At 43.9% G+C, this 10,211-nt stretch overlaps 1 protein-coding gene across 1 annotated transcript in view; it reads left to right on the top strand.

The window, feature by feature from the left end:
• LOC145399798 (uncharacterized) overlaps nucleotides 1-10,211 on the top strand; it is a 662,740-nt gene that overhangs the window by 393,860 nt on the left and 258,669 nt on the right. Inside the window, exon 6 of the mRNA XM_080272347.1 lies at nucleotides 7,773-7,914. Coding sequence (XP_080128473.1) covers nucleotides 7,773-7,914 — 142 coding nt within the window. The remainder of the gene's footprint in view (nucleotides 1-7,772; nucleotides 7,915-10,211) is intronic.

Consider the following 10,211-nt stretch of genomic DNA (forward strand, 5'->3'; position numbering starts at 1 on the left):
GCCAGTGACACACACACACAAACACACACACACACACACACACACACACACACACACACACACACACACACACACACACACACATACACACACGTAAACTGGCGTATTTATCCTCTCTGTTCATATACAGTAAATACGGAAGTACATTGTGAACATTAATAAGCTTCGTGTGTATGTAATGAAGTAAATATACAACCCTACACACACACACACACACACACACACACACACACACACACACACACACACACACACACACACACACACACACACAAATTTCCCCTTATCTTGAGGCGATAGAGAAGAGGGGAGAGGGGGAAGGGAATGGAATTGTGGGGGGCTGGGGAAGGTGAAGGGAGGAACAGGGGTTATGTGAGGGCGGAGGGGGGTGAGGGTGGGGAAGATGTGAAGGGTAAAGAGGGGGAGGAGGAGGAGGGGCATCAGAGGGGAAAGGGGAGGGTATGGAGGTGGTGGGGGTGGGTAAGATGAGGGGAAGGAAGAGGGGAGAGGGAGGGGTATGAGGTAAGAGGGGTGGTTGGAGTGGGGTGAACGAGGGGAAGGAAGATGAGGAAGAGCAGGAAATGGGGAAGAACGAGGACTGGGAAATGAAAAAGGCCAGATGAAGGGAAGAAAAAAAAGGAGAGAGAGAGAGAGAGAGAGAGGTGTAAGAAGGAAGTGAGATATGACTGATTCCTGTGAACGTGAGTGTTTGTGTGCGTGTTTTGTGTGTACATTTCATACATACAGTCGGCCACAGGAAGACGCACACGCACTGTAACTGTAATGTTTGTTAGTGCAGCGAATTATATGACGAATGTTTTAGTAGCAATTGGAAAAAAAAAAAAAAAGTGGTCCTGCGATTTCTCGTTTCTGTTCAAGGATTTTTTTTTTCTCGACAAAATTCCACTAACACGATCTATAGTTGTATACTTATTTTTGTGTGGTCGATGGTGCTTGTGTGTTTATGTACCCTGTATCTATCTATCTGTTTGTTTATCTCTATCTATCTATCTATACACGAATTTGTTGATTGCATGAGTTGCTTGTGTGGTTGTGTTTGTGATGTGTTTGTTTCCTGTATGTTAGTGTGTGTTTCTGTGTGTGCCTCTGTGTGTGTGTTCATAATGTGCGTGTATTTCTTGTGTGTGTGCTTTATGTGTGTGTCTGTGTTCTGTGGAGCCGTGTTGTTGTTTTTTCGTGTGTACAAATTGTTATCTGTGTGCGTTGTGTGTGTGTGTGTGTGTGTGTGTGTGTGTGTGTGGATAATGTACTTGTGAATACGTGGAATTATATGTACATGTTTGTGTTTATATATGTACGTATGTATGTGTGTTATGCTCGTATGTACGTGTGTGGATGCCTGTATGTACGTGTGTGTGTATTCTTGTATGGTTGCGTGTGCGTATGTTGAGTAAGCATTTTTTCACCTTTCTTAATTAAACTTGGGAGATGACAAGACCAAAAAGAAATGAGTGATGCCTTATCTGGCCTGACTTCCTGCCCTAACTTCAGATATGACCCTTCTCCCCCCAGCCATCTTTGCCCACTCTCCCCTCTCCCCCCACCCATCCTTCCCCACTCTCCCCTCTCCCCCCACCCATCCTTCCCCACTCTCCCCTCTCCCCCCACCCATCGTTGACCCTCTCCCTACTTCCCCCACCCACCTGAGCTCCTATCCTCTCTTCCTCCACCCACGTGCCACCCCTTCACCTCATCCCACACCCATTTACGCCCTCCCTCCTCTCTTCCACCACCCATTCATGCCCCTCTCTCCCCCACCCTCTTACGACCCTCTCCCCCCTTTCTCCACCCATGTGCGCCCCTTTCCCGTCTTACCCTACCCACCAGCGCCCCACTCTCCCCTCTTTCACATCTACCCACATTTCTCCCCTTCCTTTCCATATTTACACTCCCCGTTTTTCTCTCTATGCTATTTCACTTCCTCCATCCACTTCTCTTTATTCTTCAGCCTTTACTAACCCGTCTTCTGTGTGCATCACCCTCTCCTTCCCACACTTTGTCTCCCCTTCCTGCTCCTCCCCTTCATTTCCACCCTCTCCCCTCTCCTCCATCATTACCGCCGTCATCGTTTCTCCCTTAGTTTCAAGTACCTTCTCTTAGTCCTCCTCCTCCTCCTCCTCCTCCTCCTCCTTAGTGTCAAAATCGGATTACGGATGCTTGTAAATCTGACTTCCGTGCTCGACGGAATACGCCAATACGGTTAGAGCCGAATCGACCCGGCCTTTCTGTGTCGCTGTGCTGGAGAGAGAGAGAGAGAGAGAGAGAGAGAGAGAGAGAGAGAGTTGAATCATCATGAAATTTTATCTGATTATTTTTTTATTTATGCCTATCGTTAAGGAAAAAATGAAAAACGGTATACTTCGGAAATCTGCTTTCCCCAAGCGCTGACGTCATAGCAGGGACCACGTGGGTTTGTTGACAATGGGGACAAGGGCCACGTGCTTTTGTTTACTGTGTGGTGTGGATGGCAGGCGGTCCCGAGGTGCACGTGTCGTGATGCCGTTCATTCCAGTTTATACCCACCATATATATTTGCTCAGTTTTCTCTCTCTCTCTCTCTCTCTGTCTCTCTCTCTCTCTCAATATTTTCTTCCAAGCATTTAACGATCTTGGTGTTATTTCTTTATTTCTTCGCCAATTCACTTCGGTCCCGGTACAATTGTTCCTTGGATAAATTCCCCCGGAAATATTCATGTTTTGGATTTAGTCCTTTTAAAAGTGTTTGATGTCAGAGGTCAGGCTATGAGAATACAGTGTCTTTTGTGAAATGTGGCAACACGAATCCGTATACTTTGATAGCTTTTGCGATGAGAGGCGAGTATTTACCATTTATTGTCATTCACTTTTTTTTTTTTTTTTTTAAATCATGAGCAGCTTCATTATGAGTAGTGTTATCATTATCGTTCGTTTCTTATCGTTTCTTATCATCATTCTCATCATCATCATCATCATCATCATACATGGTGTGGGCATTTATTCCGTGTTATTTCTGTTTTTGTTATTTACCTGCATAATCCGTCTTAATACTGGCTCAGTTATTTTATTTCTTTATAGTCAGTTATTTCTTTCTTCCTTTGATTTTTATGTTCCCGTTTTCTTTGTTCTCTCACACACAACACTTATGCTGTATTTCTTTGGCTGTTTCTTTGTCTCCCATTTTTTTGCTCCTTCTTCAAGCCCCTTCACACCGAGGACGTAAATTTGATGTTATTCCAGTTACCTCCAGACGATTTTGTTCAGCCAGGGAAGAGTCGATCCGGGTGTGATAGAGAGAGAGAGAGAGAGAGAGAGAGAGAATCTAACCTCCTTCAGTTAGTAAGGTCTTTCCTCAGCTGAATAAAATCGTCTGCAGATGGGAAAAATAAAACACGTCATCGGTGTGAAGAAGTTAATGGCTCTGTAGATCATCCTTATTTTGTTTTATATATTTTTTCCTTTTTGTGTGTTTTTTCGTTGCCCTTTTTCCGCCTTTTCACTTTCCTTTTAGCTCAGTTTTTTTTTGTGTTAATCCCCACCCCCCTTCTCTCTCTCTCTCTCTCTCTCTCCTGAATATTGAAGAATCTCACATGTCACTTCATTCATCAGTCGCCATGACACTCCTCTCACCACCCTGAGAGAGAGAGAGAGGGAGAGAGAGAGAGAGAGAGAGAGAGAGAGAGAGAGAGAGAGAGAGAGTGAGAGAGTTGGAGGGAGGGAGGGAGGGAGAGAAAAAAGTGGGTGGTAGCGAGAGTTTGGAAGAGATAGGGAGATAGGGAATGACGTAAGAGAGATAGAGAGAGAGGGGGGGGTGGAGAGAAAAAAAGTGGGTGGTAGCGAGAGTTTGGAAGAGATAGGGAGATACGGAATGACGTAAAACAGAGAGAGAGAGAGAGAGAGAGAGAGAGAGAGGCTTGGAAGTAATGAAAGGCTAGTGTAAGTGTGAGACAGAGTGAGAGCTGTTGACATGTAAGAGAAGAATGAAGAGTGTCTGTATATCATGCTGTTCAGTCGTCATCATCACCACCACCACCACCACCACCACCACCACCACCCGTTTCCTGTTCTGACTCATATGTGTGGAATGAACAAGATCCAGAAAAAGTTGATAGGAACAAAATACACATCATCAGAAGAAAAATAGCAAAACAAGGAACATGAAAAAAAAACAAGAACTAAAAAACAACCATCAAACTAAGAGAGAATGAGTCACAGTTCCGTTGACTCACTTTCACTGACTCATTTTTTTTTACTCAAGTGGTTAGTGAGTCTCTCGTGCTTGTTATGGCTCAGTTTGTTTGTTTTTTTCAGCATTTATTCAGCAAACAGAGGCGTTGCGTGGCCGAGTCTTGTGCCGCGTTTGTTTGCATCCTCATTTTCCTCGTCCAGCTTCCGGTGTTTGCCTTTCTTGCTTCCGTGTGTGTGTGTGTGTGTGTGTGTGTGTGTGTGTGTGTGTGTGTGTGTGTGTGTGTGTGTGTGTGTGTCCTTTCAGCGTCCGTATGTTTTTTTTTTGTATTTTTTTTTTTTAACATTTCTTTTTGGTACCGTGATTGTCATTCCAGCTTCATTCTAAATTATCCTTATTCTTGTTTTTCTTCGTTGATTTCCTTTTTTTCCGGGATTTTCTTGTTTCTTGATTGTCTTCATTGTTACTTGAGTTTCTGTTGCCATTATTTCGTTTCTTTATCCCCTGCTTCCTTCATTGATTGATTTATTTTTCTCTTCTCTAGATTTTCTTTCCCGTTCATGTTTTATTTGCATATGTGATTGTTTGCTTGCCATCCCTGTTTTTTCATACATAACCCCGTCAACCCAAGGACGTTTTAGATAGATATAAATATTGATAGATAAATTAGATCAGCTAGTCAGGTCAGGTGCGGGTAAGGGGATGGGTCTGTTATGATGTGGCAGGGGTAAACCAGTTCTGCTGTCGGGCCCTGCTGCGGATGTCACTGATTGCATTGCGCAGTTGACCCTTGTGCGGTGTGATGCGGTGAGGATCTGTCCGTTCTCCCCTTTGGGGCTAAGATGCGAATGAATGTGTTTGAATGGATGAGTAAATGGAGAGTGAGTCGTCCTGTCTCGGCTACCTCCCTTTCCTTGGGAGAAGCAGCTTAGGTATATAGATAGATAGATAGAAATTAGATAAATCCAAAACTCTATTATTTTACTTTAGAAAATCTTCATAGAGTGGAGGGGATAAGAACAGTCTCCGTCACACTTTTCTACTGTAAAAAAAAAAGTCCAAAAATTAATAAAAGTCACGTAGTCAGAAGGTGAAATGATAAAATACGTCCTTAGACTGAAGGGGTTAATATTATAATTTTTTCCCCACCTGTGTCTCCTGTTTTGACCTTATTTCTGTTTCTTTGATTCCCCGTTTGTTTCTTCCATCCCTGTTTCTTTGATTTGGCTCCCCTTCTTTAACCTCTTCACCTGCTGTGGTTTGCTTGGTTTGGAATCTGTTTACAGCCACTTCTCAACCCTCTGACCGGCAGGATTTCTCTCAGCTGAACAAAATCGTCTGGTTTTAGCCCAAATTAACTTCCCAGGTATATACGTTACCGAGAAAGGGTTGCTCAAGATTGTCTCTGAAGGCTCTTGAGTGATGGCATTTCTCTCAGCTGAATAAAATCGTCTCGTATTGGGGTTGTTAAAGGGTAATTACCAGTTGTTTACCCCATCTTTTTTACACCTTTTTTACCCATTAATTTACGTTCTTTACACTCACAGGACGCGAACGAAGGATGGCCTGATTACAACTGTCTACCTCATAATTTTACCCTCTGTTTACAGGTTGCGATAGTTTGCCCTGAGAGTCTTCTTGTTCTCCCATTTTCTACAATTTGTTCCTGTTTCGTCCAATGATCCCTTCAGTACGATGACATTTTTTCTTTAATTTTTGCTATCTCCAGACGATTTTTTTTAGCATAGATTTTTATGAACTGAAGGGGTTGGATACAGCCTTCATTAACGCCTTCACTCCTCATGTCTTCCCTCAGCTGAATAAAATCGTCTGAAGGCAGGAAAAGTAAAATAGAAAGAGCATCATCAGTCTGAAGGCGTTACATTACCTTAACACCATGTCAGAATTTACAGAGGCGTTGGTTTACATATGGAGGTCCTGTGGTTTACATTTACATACAGTTGCTTGCATTTTCAGATCCGGATTGTGTTTACAGATCCAGTTGTTCAGATTTACAACTCCATGCACTTGTAGGTCACTGTTTACAAGTATGAATTATTTACAGATCTGGTAAATTCTGCGGATCCGGTTGTGTAAATTTTTGTATCAAGTTGTGTTATTTTACAGGCCCAGCTGTGTACATTTACAGGCCCAGTTGTCTGCATTTACACGTCTGGTTGTTTACATGTACAAATCCAACTGTTTACATATACAGGTCCACGTGTTTGCGTTTACAGGTCTACTTGGTTTACTTTGAAGGACAGGTTGATATTTATTTTTTACATTTACAGGTCCAATTGTTTATATTTTCAGATGCTGTCATGTTTACAAATCGTGTTTACATTTACAGGATCAGTCTGTATTGTTCCTATATTTAATTTTGCACATCCTTTGCTTTAGTCACGTTTGTTTTAGTTCCCCATTTACACTATTCCTTCCAGTGTTTACATTTACACTTGTTTACATCATGCTCTCTTCCCTCTCATTACATTTCTTTCTCTCTCTCTCTCTCTCTCTCTCTCTCTCTCACACACACACACACACACACACACACACACACACACACACACACACACACACACACACACACACACACACACACACACACACACACACACACACACACACGTCCCTCTCTCCTCAGTAGTTTTGTCATTCTTCCCGCATTTCCCGCTCTGCCAACACCTCCTTCTCCCCCACTTTTCCTCCCCGCTTCCCCCTGCTTTTCTCCCACTTCCTCTCTTTCTCCCCCTCTGTTTTTGCTGCATCTCAGTCTACATTCCTCCCCTCTCTGTTTGCACCCACACCCTCTTTTTTCTCTTATTACCCCTTCTCGTCACATTGTTTACAGTCCAACCCACATTGTTTACCCCCACCCCACACTGTAAGCACCCCATTTTTTACAGTTTACAAGCACCCCACACTGTTCGCTCCCACCCCGCACTGTCTACACCCACCTACACTGCACCCACCCCACGCTGTTTGCACCTACCCCACAGTTTACACCTCATCTGACAATGTTTATGCTTCACCCCTCTTTACACATCATCCCTCGTTGTTTACACTTCCTCTCTTCCCACACATTGTACCCCTCTCCATTGCACTCCACTCCTTTTACACTCCACTCCCTCTCACCCTTTCGACACCCTCTCTCCCCGCTACACCCCACCCCATCTCTACACCACCAGCGCTGTTTATACCTCACTCCATTGTTTACACTCCATTTCGTTCCCCCGTTACCTTCACTTTTTACTCCACGACCAGCCTTGTTTACAACCCCTCTCCCCTCTTTACATCCCACCTCTCCCCCACTCTGTTTACACCTCACCTCTCCCCCACTCTGTTTACACCTCACCTCTCCCCCACTGTTTACACCCCACCTCTCCCCCACTGTTTACACCCCACCTCACTCCCCACCCTCTTTACACCCCACCTCTCCCCCACTCTTCACACACCACCTCTCCCCCACTCTTTACACCCCATCTTTTGTTTACACCCCACCTCTCCCTCACTCTGTTTACACCCCACCCATTGTTTGCACCCCACCCCACCCTGTTTACACCCCACCTCTCTCTCCCCACCTCCCCAGGCCTGGCGGGGGGCACAGCCGGAGCCAACGCCGTCTCTCTCCCCCACATTCACCACCTCTCCGACTATGAGGACGACCCCCAGCCCCCCCACCACGACCCCCTCCTCCTCCACGACCCTCTCTACGACCACCACCACCACCACCACTCCACCGCAGCACCAGAGACCGCCACCAGCACCACAAAAGCGCAGTGAGTCGTGGTTGGAGATTGTGGTAGGAATTGTGGTAGGGATAGTGGTAGGAAGATGATATACAGCCGGGATGCAGAGAAATATTACTCCCTTTGTGGCCCTATTTATCAACGTAATTAACATCGTAATGGTGGTATTCACGTAACACCTTTTCCGTAGTGATTTATTTTCCTTTATTACTCCTTAAGTTTCCGGGGTTTTGATTGCGTCCCTTTACTATCCAAATACTTAAAATGACAAACGTACAGGGAATATTAATGTGTGTTGTTCGGGATAAATTGCTTAAAATAAACTGTTAAGAAACCACTTGAAATGCGAAACAAAATCAAATTGGAAAGTCGATATGGGATGGTAATGGGGTAGTAATGGGGTGGTAATGGGGTAGTAATGGGATGGTAATGGGGGTAGTAATGGGATGGTAATGGGGTAGTAATGGGATGGTAATGGGGTAGTAATGGGGTAGTAATGGGATGGTAATGGGGTAGTAATGGGATGGTAATGGGGTAGTAATGGGATGGTAATGGGATAGTAATGGGGGTAGTAATGGGATGGTAATGGGGTGATAATAGGATAATAATGGAGGATAATATGATAATGAGAATAATGGGGTGATAATGGGATGGTAGAGATAATGATGGGATGGTAATGGGATAGTAATGGGGATGTAATGGGATAATAATGGGATGGTAATGGTAAAATATCTCCCATTAATCCAGGGCACCACCATTACCATTATGGCGAAAAATGTATTTGATAAGTTGATAAATTTGGCCTCAGGGAGTTTTTTTTTTTTTTTTTTTTTTTTTTTTTTTTTTAATGGCGGCTGTACATGTATGCTTTTCTCTGTAACCCTTTTAGTGCGATTTTCTCTTTTCTTTTTGTTCTTGGTACCGCCAGACGATTTGAGAGAGAGAGAGAGAGTATTTTTCATTTATTTTATTGCTACTGACTGACGATTTTATTCAGCTGAAGGGGGACTACGAGAAGGCTTCCTTAGGCTGAGGAAAATCGTCTGAAGGGGTTTAATGGCTTGGGTGATAGCGTAACCCCTCTCCTTTAACGATTTATTTAGCATGTGACACCTTAGTATCCTCATGCACGTAATTGAGAGAAAAGTTAGTCAATATTCAAAGTAAAAAAAAAACCACGAGAATGTAAAGGTGTACCAGGTAAAATAAATCGCTTAGGAAGAGGCGTCACGGTGTAATACTGGCACTGGACTAGAATCGTCTGGTGGTAGCAAGAATAAAAATGTCATCGTACTGAAGGGGTTAATGTGTTTTTTTTTTTTCTTTTTTTCCTGTTAAAGTTGGTGTTATGTGTTGTTCTGCTATCGTTCTGGGTGTTATGGTCGGTGTTATGCCTGTTATAGTTGGTGTTATGTGCTTGTTATGGTTGTTGTTCTATGGATTTTTGTGTGATGTTATTGTATATGCTTGTGGTTCCCCCTCAGTGTTCTTGTATGGGTGTTCAGTCCTGTTCTTGGTGTTATTGATGGCTGTTCTATTGATGTTTTTGTTATGCATGTCGGTAATTGTTATGGATGCCTGTTCTTCTTGTTTGTTCACCTTGCTTGATAGATTTAAGGATGATGTGTGTGATGCTGATGATGATGATGTGCTGTGATATCCCAACTTTGCCATAGACCCCCCACCCATGCCCCTCCGTTTTCCCCGAGTCAGTCCCCCGTTTTCTGTGCTTGCTTCCCTTCCTCGCGTTTTTTCCCCGCTTTCTTTCTTTCTCTAATTACTGTGTGCTCTTCCTTTCGTGAACTATCTTACTCCTCTGCTTCTCTCTCTCAAATATTTCCCTGTCTCTCTCAATATCCCTTGCTCTCTCTGATCCCCGGCTTTCATTTGCTGGTGATATTGATTCTTCCATTTTCTTTCACTTGCCCCTCAGTGGACTTACCTCTCTACTCCCTCTTCTGATAATTGCTCTCTCTCTCTCTCTCTCTCTCTCTCTCTCTCTCTCTCTCTCTCTCTCTCATGTCACCTTCACCTGTCCACCTAAATTACCTAACTCCCCTTTGCTCCTCTTTTTTTTTTTTTTTTTTTTTCCCCAGATTTTTCTTGTTCTCTCCCTCGTCTCCTTTCATCCCCTCCTTTCCCTCTCTCCCTCCCTCATTTTTCTGCTTTTCTGTCTGACCCTCCTTTATTCTCTCTCTCTCTCTCACACACACACACACACACACACACACACACACACACACACACACACACACACACACACACACACACACACACAC

This window comes from Coenobita brevimanus, chromosome 50 (assembly GCF_032717465.1).
Source record: "Coenobita brevimanus isolate Jiangsu-jjx chromosome 50, ASM3271746v2, whole genome shotgun sequence".
NCBI lineage: Eukaryota > Metazoa > Arthropoda > Malacostraca > Decapoda > Coenobitidae > Coenobita > Coenobita brevimanus.